This window comes from Idiotropiscis lumnitzeri, chromosome 3, assembly GCF_059441095.1.
Source record: "Idiotropiscis lumnitzeri isolate Australia: NSW breed Sydney's pygmy pipehorse chromosome 3, RoL_Ilum_1.0, whole genome shotgun sequence".
Lineage (NCBI taxonomy): Eukaryota > Metazoa > Chordata > Actinopteri > Syngnathiformes > Syngnathidae > Idiotropiscis > Idiotropiscis lumnitzeri.
The window spans coordinates 18,073,843-18,092,584 of record NC_142393.1 but is presented as its reverse complement, the minus strand read 5'-3'; the positions used below and the strand labels follow the sequence as shown (position 1 = coordinate 18,092,584).

Below are 18,742 nucleotides of genomic sequence, written 5' to 3'. Positions count from 1 at the left end.
GGTGCTTTCCTTCCTTGCATGGCAACTTCATTAAAGTTGTTGTCAAATGCTAAAAGTGTTCCACCTTAATTTCTACATGTTGTGAAAATACTATCCACTATCACATTTGAGAGACCAGGAGCATCCGCAAACCTCCGCAGGTGGTTTGGGATCCATCTTGCTCAAATCAGATTTCATGATTTCTTTGCTGTTCAAACTTAATAAAGTCATGACAGACTCAATGTGGATATAACAGAAATTGAATTGGAGCTGCCATTTTGAACAAGGCCTTTGTGTGCCACTTTATCCAAAGACCCAACAAAACAAAACTGATCTATTGATCCTTAACCCAAAACTAACTACAAAAACGATTTTGTCCGTCATTGGCAAGAAGTGGAAGGTTTTGAAGGTTTTGAATGGAGGAACCCACTGAATCTAACAATAATCCAAAACTGCTGTGGCGAAAGCCTCACAAAAGAAAAATGCTAAGGTTTGGTTGATGTCAGTGAGTCACTGCAAGAAAAATTCATTTTCAACTAAATATTTTGTTTTATTTTATTCATGCAATTTGTTTTGCCTTTTTCTGTTCCAGTACTTTTGCCTACATGAAAAATTGGTGATTACAAACAAAAGGTGCTATGTTCTAGGTCATGTATCAGCGCTCTGATGTTAATTCAACATCAAAATGAACATCCGTTCGTAAATGTCAAATGTTTCAGTTAATTCTGAATTCAATTTTGGCAAATTTGTTGATAAAATGTGATTTGATTTTCATCAAAGTCACCAAAACAATGGCAGTCATGAGTGAATTGTTTGCTGTATCCACCATATCCAGGATTACTTTGAAATGGCACCAATGGGTTTCTCATCGTTCACCTCTGGGGACGGTAACTTGGTAATGTTACAAAACAGGTGACGGAAAAGGCAATGAATGAAAGTTGACATATTCCGGGCATAAATAGTTACAACAGAGAGCACTATTGCAAGATGCCACGGGTACCAAAGTGCATATTTAATAAGACAAACGATTAATCTCCCTTGCAACTCAACTTCTCATTCACGACTGGATGTTCTTTTTTCAACATTCAACATGTTTTTCTGTCTTATTTTTCTCCAATTCCGTCTTCACTTTTTTACAGCTTGTGCAGTATTTGTCAGACTGTGGTGACATATTTTGTAGAGCCATTGAGGAGACTGACATTTTTTAATTTGTGTCTCGGCACTTTCTAAAGTCACTCACATCCATGGCCAACACAAGTGGGGGTGTGCGTGTGTGTGTGTGTGTGTGTATGGGTGTTTGAAATGTGTGGTGAAAAAAAATCGACTGGATGGTGACCTGTAATGGAAAGAAATGTTTTTCTTACCTCCCTCCACTCTTTGGTTCCTATCGCCTGCAAATACAGAACCACCACTGAAAAGAAAAGAGTTGCACAAGAATTAATGTTGGCACAAACGCAGACCACAATGATTGCTTTAGGCTTAAACCTTTTACAATTGCAAAATCAATGAGTTCAAAGGAAGGATTTCTGACCCCATTGCGGGAAAATGTCTGTGGTTCAAATTGCTTTCACGCAAAGTATTTACCAAATTTGACCACATTATCATTAGCGAATTGGGTCATACTATAAGTTTGATATGTGAATTGCTTTATGGACCACTGAAACAACAGCCCAACTGCTGCCGAGTAATTATGATACAATAAAAAAAATAAATAAATAAAATAAAAAACACAACAAAAAGACTATTTTCAAACATTAACCAAGCAATTATAACAAAGAATGTCATTGAATTTACTCTGACAATGCTGATTGTTCATATTTACAGGTAGCCATTGTGTTTTTGTTTTGTGGGTTTTCAATCCTACACCACCTGAATTTGCTTTTACCATCAGTGATATACTGCACATGTACACCCACCGCCTGTATACTATATATCCAAAGTATGACAGTATGCTCTCTTTCCAAACCAGAGCTTTGGTTGCTGAGCTGCATAAATAAGCAATAATTCAGCAGCAACCAAATTATTATAATTCATCACTTTGTCATGATAAGATTAAACACAAAACACAAATGTGCTTGCCTAAGCTTACAAACAACACCCGCTAGAGGCTCTAATTGGATGTTTTAATAATCGGTGGAGTGTTGCTTTTTGTGTTTCAATGGGAAAAATCAGCCACTGTATGTTTCTCTGAAATTCATTATCTGCAATGAACTTCAGACCGTTTTTGACCAGCACACGATTAAAACCACATTTTCTCTCCTAATGAGCAATTAACCGAGGGGGGAGATAACGGAGAAAGAGCAGAAGGCAGCGAGGCTTTGGAGTAATGCATCTTTGGCAGAAAATCCTTCCTTTGTTAGATTGTTCGCCATATTTTTGTTCGACAGGTTTTGTTCCTCTGACTATCATAAACGAACGATTGTGGACAAGAGGAAAACTTTGGAAGCATAGAACATTCTCAAGAGATTCAATGCAAGTCGCACCCTGATTCTGTCGCTTCTCCAACTTGTAATGATGTCCAGGCACCCAAAAGCATTTTGTCTCCAATCAAAGGCAGGGGACCTTGGTACCTCCCCAAGGTTGCAGAGTAACAGCACCAAAGCATGGCGGCGACATCACACTAATCCAATGGAGTGTCAGCCAAAGAACCTGACTGATTACCTCTTTTATGGAAAGTGACTGAGAGAGGAAAGTGCCCGTCTGGTTAGCCTCACAGCAGCCAAATCACTAGGCTATTCATTGCCAGCACTCAAAGGCCTACTTCTAAATACAACTCTTGACAATAGACTACAGGACAGGGCCCAGGCGACTTAGAAAAAGACTGAAGTTGGATGCAAGCACAAATCACATTAAGGTCTCGTGGAGTCCAGCAGAGGCACACTAGAGGAATCACTTTTCCTACCATTGTCCCCTGGGCTGAGAATTTCTCCTTTTAGTCTTTTGAATTAACACTATAAGAGCTGCTTGTAAAGAGGTGTATGAACAAGTTTTTTTTTTAATTTTTTTTTTATGTGGCCACAATTTTCTCCAGAAATGGATTATGGTCCTGCCTTGAGATACAAGTGCCTTAACTCCCAAGCTTTTTACACAGAGCAGTCACTTAACCAATTTCTTTGTCTTTAGATACGAGCAAAATTGGAGCTTCGAGGGCGCTTCAAACACCCACTTCACAATATCCAGCCACCATCAATTCATATTGGGTTCCTTGCAGTGGCAAAACAACAACAGCTGGTTGCAGCAATGTGCAATTAGGATGTTTGCTTACTACAAACAGACCATCCAAATTGGCCCTCACAAGCTGTAGTGTGAACATAACATTAATTATTGCCACAATACAATACAATACAACTTTTTTTTTACATAGAACATTTCTTAACAGCTGGAGCTGTAACAAAGCACTTTCCATATGGCGTAATATAAATTAGCGGGGAAATTATCACACAAATTAAGACATACACAATAGATACCAGAAGAACAGAACTATATGCTCATTACTCTCTATTTGTTTTATTTATTTTTTTAGCAAAATGGGTCTTACATGATTCACCTAGACAGGCATATTTCATATTTATATTAATTCTTGAATTTTGTATAATTTCTAGACATCACAGTAGATGTTGCTCGCTTTACTCATCAGTCCATAGGTGGAGTATTATTATTATTATTACTATTATTATTATTATTACTATTATTATTATTATTATTAATAATAATATTATCCTCGAATGAAAACAATAAGTGAATGAGCTCTACTCCTACTTCAAAGGGGGGAAATCAAGCATAAAGTTTACTTTAAACTTGCTTCATCTTTATGTAAACAGGCACTTTTCCTCCACCGGTCTGCTAGCTAGATACTAGTGATGGGTAGATGAGGCATCCTGTATCGTTTCGACACAATGACACAATGTATTGACACTGTGTTGCTGAATACTGACACCTGGTGGACTTGCAGGAAACATTTGACAGGGTCATCTGACACTGATCTGTTAAACTAATTTTATCCAATTCCCTTGATTAGCGACGTGATGTGTTTTTATATATCCTATTTCGTATTACTTTCCATCACACTAATTATTCTCTTATTTATCTAATTTATATATTTAACTGAATTATTGTTGTATTGCCCTGGTGCGGGGAGCTCTCTAATCTCGTTGCACACTTGAGTACAATGACAAAGGGATTTCTGATTCTGATTCTGATGAGGCATTTGCTTTCACATTATTTTTACATACACACAATTTCATAAAAAAAATCTTTGATATTCGAGACGCAGTTGATAAATTAAGTGAACATCTGTCTGAATGCCCAAGTAAAAGTGTTGTGAATGACAATGGACTCATTGTAATTAAAGATTTTTATTCAAAAAAATTTGTTTCTCCAGCGTTTTGTTATTCAGTCTATTTCTTTTTTTGAGGCAATTTCCCCCGCCTTTGAGAAGATCCTCTCACAAGGCCGGTGTGCACAACGCCTGTGTGTCTAATATAAATAGGTGAGGGAACGTTGCCTCCATGGACTTCCAGTATAAGAGCGGGTCTTCCGTACGTGCAACGTGTCCTGCTGACATATAGCGCTGCACCTCTGAGTGCGCATCAACAGTGACGTCTTCCATCTTGCGGATATTTAACGCAAAGTAACGCGCCAATAACTCGATGCTTGTTTTGAGCGTCCATCCCGTTGACAGATGCGCTTCCTTATGAACACAGTTTGGCGCGCGACCGCTGTGTCGACATGATTCTGGTAGTGGTCACGTGACTTTCTTAAAGCGGTACGCGCACCGACACGGGGTTTGCCCTGGAAGCTCGGCGCGCGCATCGACGCCTCAGTGTCGCTGGACCCATCACTACTAGATACGTGTCAAATGTATACTACGAAAGGTAACTTATTGTGATTTGCATAATTAAGAGTAATAGCGCAAAGAAAATTTATAAACAAAGAAAAAGAATTACTAAATTATCTTAAAGTTTTTCAAAAAAATTTTACAAATTATTTTAAAATGTTTTAAAGTTGCAGAATCATAATTTACACTTGGGGCTGACCACTTCTGTTGGCATCTTATTCGATTTGTGCTCAACATGTGCTTCACCATGTTTTGTTTGAACTCTAAATCCCACTTATTGACCCAAGTCTGCAGACCTCACAGCACGACTGGGTTTACATCTCATTTGTGTTTATTTAATGCATTCCGCACCTTAACCATTCAGTGATTTATTGACCAGTAGTACAATTTTAACATCTGTTCTGCAGCGGACTGGGAGCGAGGGATAAGACTTTAAAATTGAACTACCCACCCCACATTTCTATGCATGACAGCCTGTCGACGAAAAATTATCGCTCCTTTTTTTCCCAACCTTTGACAATTATTTTTCGTCACATGACAACCGCCATCCACCGGATATTCTCGGGCCGAATTATAGTCCCAGCATGTCCCAGATAGTCAAAATAAAGAATTTGCAGAAATTGACCCAGATGGACCCAAGAACTGACCCTTGAGGGACTCCATGTGTCAGAACATTGGATCAGATTTTAAAAAATCTGATTCAAAATGAAGAGCTAGCCCAGAAAACAGAACGCACAGTGCTTTACATAAATTAATATAGTACACTCAAACAAATTTCCACTTTTAGTTCATTGATATATTTATTTTAGAAAACCTTGAGTTTAATTTCTATGGCATAGTACAGTATGTTAAAAATACTCCCACAAATATGCAAATTAGTTTTGTCATTTTGCCCACAAACATTTAATATGTCAAACAAGTGATCGTTTAATTCTGTTGCAAAAATGAGTGCACGCCTACAAAAATGTAAGTCAATTTTGAATGAACACATACACAGGTGAGTCTAATCACGATCAAAAGTCCAAATATTGGTCTCGTTTTCACTGATCAACGCATAAAAAGCTTCCTTTTCAAATGGGGCACACTCATTTATGTTGAGCACTATTTGGTCGAGAGTACGTTATCTCATCAGGTTTCAAAAGAATATCTCACATAGCATTTTGTCTGAAGAACATAAGAGACATTTGCTTTTCTTTTAATTTATAATCTCCTGATCGAGCTCCTGCAGTTCAAACAGAGAAGACTTCACAAGCTTGGGGAAACGCACAAAGCCTTGTGAGACTCCTCAAGGACAGCGACAAAGTAGTTGAGGTCATGCATGCCTGGAATATGTTAAAACCTCAACAAGGCGGCACTGAATATGACCGTGTTACAGAGGTCAACACTGGTGACTTCCTACTAGCCAGGATTCTCATTAAAAAAAAAAAAAAAAGATGGCATCGTTAAAACAACGACTGACAGCTTAAATTGCAACAAGCCTTCATGAATTGAAAATGGCTTGATACAGTATGTCCTTGCAAAAATGCGCTGAAATGCATTTGTGGTTTATTTGAATACCAATACTACTCGCTATGGCTCTTCTTATTCATGTTATTCTGATGTATTATTTATTATACATATACAACAGAGACTAAAACATAATACCATACTACAAAGAGTCAGCTGTCCCTTGAGGCATTGGAATGAAGTGAGCAGCCAGATGAGATTTTCTCTTTTTCTTTTTTCTTTGCAGGGATACATGTCATTTTTATGAATCTAGTGAAACCAATTTTCCCCCTCATTTTGCATGTAATTAGCATATTTTTTTTCAACTGCGTTACATTCAACATCTGCAGGCCAACGGTGTCTTATGGTAAGAATTCATAAAGGTGCTCATGCAAATATCATAAGACTCATTTAAATGTGAAAGTGAAACTGAAGCCGCTGTTGAAGACTAACAAAATGAATATTAACAAATGATGCATTATGCAAATTGGCGATTTGACAAATCCTTAAATGATGACTTTGTTTGGAATTCGCCATACGAACTATTGTAGTTTCTTCTTTACAAAAGACAGCAAAGAACCAAGTAGCCTCGAGTTAGTCCCAGCGGCATAACCCTTGCATATACAGCACGTCTGCATAATTGATCTGAACGTATAGTAAGAATTTTAATAATGCATGATGTGAAGAGTCTTTGATATTATCTCTAAGAGCATTTCATGTGGCCTAGAACCCTTTCAAAATCAGTAAAAATAGCACAGATCTCCGCCAAACAAACAAACAAACAAAAAAAATCTCCCATTGTTTTACTGAAATTCAGTCTTATTTTAATTTTATTTAACCTTTATTTATCCAGGTAGGGCGAGTTGAGGACACAGTCTTACTTGCAATGCCGACCTGGCTGCAAACACAAGAATAAAGCAAAGCATAATGACTCTGAACTTGATTAATTGCCGGAAGAGTGTGTATGAGATTGCCTCCTCTATCAATGTAGGTTATAGGTAATTCAAAAATTTAATTTCAGCTCAAAATAAACAAATGACACCATATTGTGTATTATGTATTCATATCAAACAATGAACAAAGGACACTCACAAACATTGTAATCAGTAGATTCTCACAAACAATTACAATGTGTATATGAATAGAATAGAATAAAATGAGCAAAAACGTCGAATGAAACAATTACATCCCAAAAGTGTTAAAAATTAAACGCTTTTGAACATCCCTTTAAGCAACCTTATGACTTTTCGAAAATGAAGAAAGATCACATTTTGGGCCCAATTCAAGCACGCACCATTACCAACATACAAAACTTGACCATGATCCAACAATAGCTATGACTCTGGGTCAGGTTCTGGCAAAGCAACACGACAAAGCAATTTTATTTGCTTGCAATATGAATTTCAAAGGAAACTATGCATTCAGGACTACAGTTGGACGATCATTTGAAAGGACACAAGAACAGAAATAGCTCGGAAAAATGTTTTGGACAACTAGAAGGATAAATTCATAAAATGTATCAGCAATGAAATTGAAGAGGTGATTGCTTCCTCCAGACTCCTGTGCTTCCATTTCGTGATGTATGTCTTACTGTCTATAAAGCCATCCAAGGAAAAAAAAAAAAAACATCACTCTTCACTGGCAAGTTTCCTTGATCTTCACTGCAGATGGAGAAATGAAAATTGATCACATGGTTACTCCTCCATGTGTGGGCAAACACACGCAGGCATCAAGTAATTTGGTGGCGGAGAAGCACAAACTGTAATTCAATTTACACGATGACCAGGCAACGCACTAAAACATCTTCAAGGACAAACTCGAAGTCATCAACAAATTAGATAAGGAGAGAGGTACTTCACAGATTTTCTTTGCCATCTTCCCATTTTATTGTGCGAAACAAAACACTGTTCAAAATTACCTTAAAAAAGGAGCGCATCTGAGTCCATTCACCGATGCTCTCAGAATCACGCATTCACATATTGAAAAGAAAAGTGCAAAATAGGCTCTTGTGCATTGTAGCGTTATTTAGTCGAGGGAATTGTACCCAACCATGAACAAAATGTGTCACTCATCTGGCTGGGGAAATCTTTAACTCAACTCAGTCCTGCCTAGGATTTTGCATACAACTCCCACTTTGTGGTGAAGTCAGTTCGTCTTTGAGACGCTGGAATCTGCGACGTGGCAACAACCAGTAGGAGTTGTTGTTTATTGTGTTTTGAGGCTGAAGAATTGGTAATGACTCGAATTGATAACACGAGCCAGGCAGCTTGGCACAACTCTGCAGAAAACAAAGTTGAAGACTTTGGGAAAGACTATTTCATCTCTTGATTTCAACCCTAGAGACTACAAAGTCAGGAGATGACAAACACTACAAGATTTTCAATGGGGAATGGACTCATGGCACAGGTCCATTCAGATTACTGTAATGTTGTCCATAGTCCCTCCTTCCATCATCTGTACCGCTTCTCCTCACAAGGGTCGCGGGGGGTGCTGGAGCCTACCCTAGCTGTCTTCGGGCAGTAGGCGGGGTTCACCCTGAACTGGTTGCCAACCAATCGCAGGGCACACAGAGATGAACTACCATCCGCGTTCACACGCATACCTAGGGGCAATTTAGAGTGTTCAATCAACCTGCGATGCATGTCTTTGGAATGTGGGAGGAAACCGGAGTACTCGGAGGAAACCCACGCAAGCACGGGGAGAACATGCAAACTTCACACAGGAAGGCCGGAGCCCGGAATTGAACTCTGCACCTCTGCACTGTGAGGCCATCGTGCTAACCAGTCGCCCACCGTGCCGCGTCCGTAGTCCCGTGTCAAAGTATTTACTTAACACAACCTCAACTAAAATTAATGGTTGAGTGGTATTTTGGCTTAGCATTCACCTGAATGTGCCACAATTATTTCAGTAATCAAAAAAGACATCTACCCCGTTGCTATCTTGATGAGCAGCAAGTGTCTCATGCTAAATGCAACAGTGCAAAGAGTTACGATTCCCGTTTCCCAATTCTGATAAAACTGCTGCTCATCACTGTTACTTCCATGACATCTAAACCATCTGGCTCACACCATTCTGTGCCCACCATAATAGTATCTGGCTTGAGGCTCGGCAAGATGGCTTTGTGAAATTGTAACATGTATTCTCGCGAGTCCATCTGCCTCTCAATGCTAGCATCTGACTGACTTGGGAGAGACAAACTAGTGATTCCATCCTGCATCGAAATGAGAGAGACTTTCTGTCGCTGGATTATAGGTATCATAAAGTATCATCTCATATGGAGTGCCATCAAAGTGCGGAAGCCTTTGAATCCTCGCTCTGATGTTCCAGCCCGCATGTGTGTGTGTGCGCATGCGCGTATACGTGTGTGTGCGTGTGTGTGTTTCGTGCATGCCTGCGTATTCGTGCGTGTGTGTGCCAGCGGTACTGTACACAGGTATACTAAGGTACAGTCGAGTGTGTTGTTATCGCTTCTCCCTGTTTAGTAAGCGTCATGTCATTCACTGTAACGCCTCAAACATCTTGAAAATTCTTCTCAGACTTTTTGGTGTCACGTTCGGCATCTTACACTGATATGGAGGCGGATGACCAATTATACAAGCAGAAGGTCGGGTAATTGAGTTGAGGTCTGGACCATGGAGTTGGCAAAGTACTTGAGAATGAGTGACAGAATAAAGGAAAGTAGAGTACTGGGGGTAATATTTGTTGATTGATGCAAACAACAAAAAAATCACCAACAAGTGTGTGCAAGGAACGGAATTATGTAAGATTCAAAGTTAGAACCCCAACTGTTTAATTATTCTAAACTCCTCCAGCTTGTTGTTTTTTTCTTCTTCGTTGCTATATATTTTTTAAAAAGCTACTGTGGTGCGCACGTATTAAAGGATTTGGACAGCCAAGATGGCTCATAAACTGAAATTAGTTATCATTATCATTTTTATCCATTCATTTTGGAGAAATTAGAAAATAAGTGACGACTAGAAAAATGCCCAATTTTAATGAGGTAAAGTGTAGAAAATGTATTTTTGTCACTGTGGATTTTAATGTTGTCAGAGGTTATGAGTCAGATGATGAAGCAGTACTTTCAAACTTAGTATCTCACTGACCCATTTACTAATTGATGCCGATCAGTTCTGAATGGTATGAATGAGCCGTAAAATGTAACCCTATATTTAGCATTTTACACAATCAGACGTCTACGGGTATTACTTGTATCCCTGATTATGACTATGTGATTTAATTAAACCATTTACATCACGTCAATCTCCTCTCTCCTGTATGGCGCCCACTCTGTTAATTATGTCTATCCTGTCACCTAAATTGCGGTCCTATTAGTGCCATGGCATTTAGTCTTATGCATAATTCCTGCCAAATAACCACCAGATGAGGCCGATGCAGAGTGAGCCTGTGAATGTAAATAGAGTGGTTGACTATGGGAATAAAAGAGCAACGAATTTATGTGGGAGATAACATCCAATAAGTATCTTCTGATGGAAAATCTCACATGGAGGTTATGTGTTCCGTCATTAGAGCAAGTAATGCCCAATTTCTGGATGTACTGTTAGAGTTTTCGAGATCAACTCTGGTGCTTTATGAGATCCAAGTTTGGACACGGCTTATCTGCATTTGTATTTGATTAGTTTTTCTTGTTGGTGCAAATCTGACAGACTGTAGCAATGATTAGTCAATTCGGACACCCATGTTGGGGCCCCACTGTTATTGCATTTACGTGAAACTAGTGAACATTTTGTGATTTAGAAGCAATTTTTCACACAAGCCAGCTTTGATTGCAGTTGATCACCCGCTGAATAAGCTTTCTCTTTAAAAAGGAAGCTGTGGGTAAAATGAGAAGAGTCATCTTGTCCTTATGTTTAAAAATGAAATAGGGTTCATGCTTAAATATTTTTTTCCACAAATATGGCTCTTTCATGCGTGCATTTTTACAAGAAAAGGAAATGAGCGGAAAGCTTTGAGCATCAGGTTTTATTTAAAATTCAATACGGGGCACCAGAATTCACGGTCAGCTTCTCGAGCTGCCCAGTAATTCCGTCAACTGATTTCACAAGGATCTTTTGTGGGATTTTGTTTTGTTCAGTGTTCTGCTATGGACAAAATAGTAAAAATGGTTCCTCATAATTTATGCACACTTTTTCTCGCTGTTTTGCAAGCTATTCTGTAAATATTGGTGATGAGCTTCATCCATAATTTTAAGTAGGTTATATTCCACCAATTCATTGAATTCTAAAGATTTGATCATAAAATCATACAACCTAGAAATTGTATTTCTTGAGTCCTTTCAATCTCTATTCCCTGCACGATGTTTCCATGTCTATATTCCTGCGATGAAAAATCACACATTTGGTTTTGTTATAATTTTAAGACAATCCGTTTGAGTTGAACCATTTCATAATTTTCATCAACTCGTTCTCTATGACTTGTAGTAGTACATCATTGATATTTTTCCCGGTATAAAATTAAGTGCCTTTATACACAAATAAAAAACTGTTTCAATATTTAGAAAAAGTTACAATATCATTGACATAAAGAAGGAAAAGTACTGGCCCCAGGACCGTACAAGTTACTGTTGGATTGTTTGTCTTTGATTTCAACAAACGGCCTTCTCTCTTTTAAATAATTGACCCTTTGATGAGCTACACTTCTTACACCGTATTTATATAATTTATTCAAAATTATTTCATGGTCTAAGGTATTAAATGCTTTTTGAAGAGAAACAAAAACACTTACCATGGCCTTTGACATTTTTTTTAGTTCATTCTATTATTGCAGTAGTGGTAGAGTGATTCATGCAAAATCAATACTGGCTGTTACTTAAGATTTTATGTTTTATAAATGTATTCAATCTAAAAGCATACAATCATTCCAACAATGTGGATGTACAATTTGTTTCTTTTTCTTTTTTTTTTAAACCTAGCTTCAGCATCTTTTGTTCTTAGATCACCTAAAAGTAGGTGTCCTAGCCTGCAAACTTTTTATTGTTATTTACCGGTTGAAGGGACACCTAAGTCTTCCATCAGCAAGTGCTGAATCATTGCAGTTATTACTTGAGCCTTGGACAAGCAAGGAGTAAAAACTCTGGCAATCGTGCTCCTTGTGACATTTGTGCACTATATTTCGAAGCCAAGATTCTATCCTGACAGGGGCTATTATATTGCGGTTGAAGATACAAAGTAGTTGTAGCAGTATTTTAGCCATAAAAGCAAAGCTTAATGTGTTCTAATCCAAATTTGGTAAAGTTACAGTAAGAAGTACCCGATGCAGCAATGACGCGCTACCATGTAATTGTCTTTGAAAGGCTCTCTGGTACCTTTTTAGAAAGAACAAATGTGCCCACTTTGGCTTCCGACTAAAACACTATTCTGGGCTCCCTCAATAGCCTTGTCACTTTGATTATGTTCACAGACCATTTTTATTTGCTCGTACAATATTGGACACTGATTTGATTAAACAAAATTGTGCTTTAATAGTCACTCTGATCATTCATATTGTCTCCCATCTCATTTAAAAATAACACAATTTGGTTTTATTTTTACTTTATAATTTGTACACATGCACCAGGTGTTGTTAAACTTGACATGTCCCATTCATCCTACAATGTGAAATAAAACAAACATGTTTGTTCGTGCCTCCTAAAAGATAACCTAATCATTATGAAACAGTGTGATCAAAGCAGGCAGCCACGAGGTGGGTCGAGGTGAAATTGTAAAAGTGAAGCATGGCCACACCACTGGCTTCAGGACTTCACAATGACTTCAAGACTACATTGCTGACCCTGAGAAATAGTTCTTGTTTTGGCTACGGTGAACACTCTGCACTTTCAAAATTACAATTCCCCTGGCACTTATAAAATATTTGCACCGTCTGGGTAAAAGATAAACAAACCAGAGAGCACGCGTGATAACAGTGGCTACAGTTTGTGTCATTCCAAGTACATTTATTCAGGCCCTGATCCTTTATCGTTACCCCGAACCTTCAAAACAATGAATATCCCAGCAGCAAAATGGGGAAAATCAGTGAACACTGAGAAAACAGAGGCACAGTGGCTATAGCAGAGGACATTTCCGCACAATATCTTCAGTTCTAAAAAGATCAGTTTCACCTTTTAGCGTAACAGCGAGTCAACACCTAAATAAACAAAAGAATGGCTTCATCAGAAAAAAAGACGTCTTAGCCAGAGACCATTGACCTTTTAAGTCAAGATTCACACACATAAATGAACCCAAAAAGATGACCCAGAGAGAATGCTGTCATTCGAGCAAAAAGGTGCTTCAACAAGATAACTAATTAACTTTGCGATGTACATTTTTTAAAATATTTCCTTCCTTTACACGTATATCTATGCATTTTCGATACAGCCTGTCCTCATTCCGCGAACCCAGCTTGCTCATTTTGGATGAGATACCCTGGACTGGTCACCTGTCACTGGGCACAAGTAGACAAACAAGCATTCACGGGCACATTCACACTGAAAGGGAATTAAGATTTTTCAATTACCCTAACTTGAATAGTTTTGGGGGTAGAGCACACTGAGAAAACCGACACAAACAGAGGTGGAACACGCCAACTCGCCCTGCTGTGTGGAGTTTGCTGCGAATTGAAGCCAGAAACGGTGAAGCAAATCTTTGTTTTCTTTTCCAACGTTAACCGTACAGATTAATTGTCAATACTACAGTGGGCTTCAACGAGTGGTGCGATTCTTTGATTAAGAAAATTGTGCAGAAATATGTACTAACTTTGAATTCTGTAACTTTTGGATGGAACATATTGTTGGTGTGAAGAGAACAGTAAATTGCATCATTTCCATGACAACCGTGGATAACCTACTTTAGTGATCTATAATGTTGGTGGATCAGCAGAGACACCCTCTAATGTTGCTTTAGTGTTTGGCGTCTGTGCGAAGGTGTTCAGTTGTATGCTTTACTTGTACCAGCTTTGCAAAACATCAGCCTTGAGAAGTAGAGAATCATGTTTTAAACATATCTACCTGCTCAGCATTGCTCTTTTACACTTGCAAATTGTTTCCCGGGCTAATGAGGTCACGCACAATAACTGCCCACAGGTCTTGCTAAGATGACCTTTGGAGCACTGAATATTTATACTTTCACACATGTACACTGAGGATGTCTGCAAATACGTAAGTTTCATTTAGTGAACTTGATATTAAAGTCCTTTCAGAGAAGACATGAAATTGCAATCCAAAATTTATGCACATCTTGTCTCAAAGTTTTTTTTTTTTTTTCTTGAATATTTAATGCTCTATTTCAGGCTTCATGTGTGCTAGTTTCTCACAATGAATGGCCTGATTGAGTCATGTCGCAGTGATCCAAAAGCAATAATTACAGGTATCTTCCAATTCTTGGGCTTCCCATGCTCCTGTGCCTACACGTCCACACACACACACGAGGTCGTAGGAGAACTACAGTATGTCAGCATGACACTTTGACAAGAACATTTAGCATCATCTTTGCAAGTGCAGTCTGGGCAACATATATCTCTGTCAAAGATTTATGAGATTAAACTGCCAAAAGTCTAAAAGCACGTTAAAACATTTGGAACATGTTATGCTGGGATTACTGCATTACATCCATACTGCAGCCGGAATACCAAAAATTGTTCATGCTCCCTAGTGTCTTAATTAGAGAAATAAGGACCACAGGTTGTTATGGAATTCTTGATCAGGGTGGACAGGGAGCATGCACTTTCACACTAAGGCTTTTCACCCGTCACAATATTATTCAAGAATGACATTCATATGCCCTTTGGATTATTATTCTTTATTTATTTTTATTTTTTTACTGTCACTTTTATTTGGCTGCACACGGCCAGTATCATGACCTTCCTTGAGCATTGCCGATATTTTTAAAGATTTTTTTTGGGGGCCCACCACATACTTTTCCCTGCATTTTTGGCTTGGATATGACACAATGTTCTTGTCTTATTTTTGCCAGGCGCGAAATAAATCATTCATACCTACCAGGATCTGACTTGGAGAATGTATCCACATCCAGTAGACTCCTGTGAAAAAGAAATGCAGTTAAAATGTATCTTTTTTCATGACTTACTATTGCTTGAAGTCTATAATGTGCTTAAAATATGTTCATAGTGCATCAAGACACTTATTCTGTATGTAAGAGAACCCGACTTATTTTGTATGATGTTCAATCCAAGTTGGTTACATGCTATAATGTCATCAGAGCAACACACTGACATCATGCTTTATTTTTGAGAACTCGGAAATTGCCATTTGCAGAAATCGCATTGATGGACTATTGGAAAAATAAACAATCGTCGATCTACCTTCCGACCCTCGCCTATGGTCACACGCTGTGGAAAATGTCTGAAAGAACAAGATCCCAGATACAAGTGGCTAAAATGAGTTTCCTCCACGGGGTGTTCGGGCTCTCCCTTAGATAATGTGAGAAGCTCTGTCATCCAGGAAGGGCTCAGAAGAGAGCCTCTTTTTCACGACCTAGCTGAGGTGGCTCGGACGTCTGGTTCAGATGCCACCTGGATGCATGCCTGGTGAGGTGTTTTGGTGAAAATCCAGATCATGGTGAAGTTTTTTTTTCCACTTTTGATCAAAGTTTAATTTTGGACTGTCTTCCTCATTCTATGAGTTCTCTGTTTTTGTTGATCTTTATTTTAAACACAGTGAGCATACTACATGGGAGTTTGGAAGGTCGATGATTTTATTAATATTATGATAATGCAATCCTAATTTCCATAGAAAAAGTAAAGAGTTTAGCTTTGTTCATGACTGAGTCTTTAGAGAGCAGCCTCAGGGGTGTTAAGAGAAGAACATGAGAAGTTATGTGAATGTACGCGGATTCCAACGTTATCAAAGTCGATTATTTTCTTGTTTTTACTATGGTTGAATCTGACTTGAAAATACAACTTTGTTACTGGTGTTAAGACTGAGAGCTCTATTTTTGTGCCTAGTGCAAATCTTGTGGGTGGCACTACTGGATTATACTGTGTTTTGTGTTTTGACAGTTAAAAACGTGTGTTTTGTGTTTTCGTGGGCGTGAACACGACTGGCTCGATTTGTCACCAATCCAAGAGGCTTCTCTCATTCCCTTTAAAATTGTGGAGAGGTGCAGTCCTTGCCATGGAGAAAGAAGAAACTGATTTGCTAGAGTGCATCCAGGAGTTCAAAGCACACGTTTACAAAGAACTCCAAGTCGACCTCCACGGGCAGATGAGGTCGAGGGTGATCACAGATCTGCACTGTGAAGTACGCAGACTTTAACCCCAAAACACCATATAGAAGTGCTTCGGTCCGAGGGGCGATTTAAAAAAAAAAAGATAAAATAAAATAAATAATAAGAATGAATTGATTTCTACAATTATTCATATTGTTCTATATAATTCATGAATGAAATACAATCGCAGAATCTGCTTGCCTGCACCCTGATAAAATTCACCAAAATCACATTAGACCATGCGGCAAAAGTTATACGTGGTTCCAGCTGGCATAAATTTGCACATGACTTCCAGCCACCAAATTGTCAGGTTTCATGTCAAAGGAAACTTCTTCAGTATGCCAGAACACCCACCATAGTGCAGAGTGCTCTGCCAAATTCACAAGCAAACACGCAAAAAGAGGCTTGCATCAGCACAAAAATGAGGATGCGCCAACTTTTACAGTCAAGAGCTTTTTTGCTCGTCTTGGAGTGGTTTAAGTCACAGTTGTATAATAACAGGCAGTTGTACAGCATTTGGATGGCAACCAGTCCACGGAATATTTCCACCACCACCGACAGCACCAACTCACCAGTGACCCTAACAAGGAAAAGCACTATAGAAAAAGGATTGATGGGCACGTCTGGAGCTTATTACTTTTGTTTCTATTTCCTTTGAGATTTTTTTTTTAATATGGGTGAATAGCTGAGGTTGATTAGTTTACTAGAATAGATATTTGTAATTGTTAGATGTTCCACTGCATATAGAAATTCAGTATATTTTGAGGCTACATATTTGAAGCTATATCTAATTTGGCTGTGTCAAATGTTTGTGTGTCTTGGGATGGAACAGAAATTCAAAGCCTGTGTCCACTGAGATGTGTCACTATCTCAAGCGGGGCTGATCAGAGGAGGGACTACACAGGAGAAACAGCCATTCATTATCCATTATTCTGGAGTGGACTGGAGAGACATTTCGGTTTGTCTGACGGGCGAAACAAGGCTGACCGGGTTTTACAGCTCAATTTAGTCGGCCAATAAGGTGACCGACCCTGCTAAATCAGATGAGCTATGATGACACTAAACAGGAGGTTCAGAGAAAATCCATTGTCTCTATCCTTTTTTTTTTTTTTTTTTAATTATACCCATGATAATATATTTTCTGGCAGCTTGCCTCCCTTTCTGGGCCAAAATGCATCTTAAAAGATAAAAACTGAAACAAATCCATCAGTACATCAGGAATTATGGTGAATATGAATGCTAATCTTCAGAGTCATGGCTGGATTTCATTGCAGGCGCAATATAGACTTTATAGAATATCTTTAATAGCGCCTATGCAGGCACCTGCTGCTCGTATCAACCACTTCCCTGAGAGCAGGGAAATCAAAAGGTCACTGATTTGGGTGGTGTGTGGGGGGGACTAATTATACACACTCAGGGGTCTGCTAGAGACTTGTCAGTCCTTGTGTTGTTATTGCAACACTAAATTTCTATGAGTACCACAGGAGACTGATAACGTAATCAACCCATAGATAGATAGATAGATAGATAGATAGATAGATAGATAGATAGATAGATAGATAGAAAAGCGTAAACTTTAGTACCTGGTGGTAAATCTTACTCTTACAGATTCACTGTAAATGGGCAAGTGGATGCGAAAGATTTTGACCTTACCGGCACGAGACGGTAACTTCTATTTTAGTTGCGGGGACTCTCGTGTTGAGTGGATCGAATTCCCCGATGGTTGCCATGATGCGGACACTGGAGGAGAAGCGACGCTAAACAGCATCCGAGTAGAAAGGCATAAATTTGAACAGCTCAACTCGCCGGTGACTACCGCCGTAAGTCCATTGTGGAGAATATTTTTCGTCTTCTCCTGAGAGCCAGTGGAGGAACTGGGAAAGGTGCGCGCGGGGGATGAGAGAGAGAGAAAGAGAGAAAGAGAGAGAGAGAGAGAGAGAGAGAGAGAGAGAGAGAGGAATGAGGAGGAGGTGGCCGACTTAAACTATACCGTATACAATGACACATGTTTATTTATTTGCGATTTAACTTTACTGTTCAATAAATATTAGACTAGAGTGACATTATTTTTTATAAGGTTTAGTTTTTTGTTATGTTTTCAGGCAAATAAAAAAATGCATCACGCAATGAAAACAAACGTCTTAACTCAAACATCAACGGAACACTTTAGTAGAGTTATAATTTGTCTTATAGAAAGCTGACTTTCATTTGATTTTTATTTACT

General features: G+C 38.7%; 1 protein-coding gene across 1 annotated transcript in view; it reads right to left on the bottom strand.

Moving 5' to 3' along the window:
- LOC148340204 (copine-9-like) overlaps positions 1-18,400 on the bottom strand; it is a 64,870-nt gene extending 46,470 nt beyond the window's left edge. Inside the window, exons 1-3 of the mRNA XM_088290804.1 lie at positions 18,172-18,400; positions 15,291-15,331; positions 1,344-1,390 (exon numbers count right to left, since the gene is read on the bottom strand). Of these exons, the coding sequence (XP_088146930.1) occupies positions 1,344-1,390; positions 15,291-15,331; positions 18,172-18,248 (165 nt within the window). The 5' untranslated portion in view covers positions 18,249-18,400. The remainder of the gene's footprint in view (positions 1-1,343; positions 1,391-15,290; positions 15,332-18,171) is intronic.
- Positions 18,401-18,742: the final 342 nt, after the last annotated feature.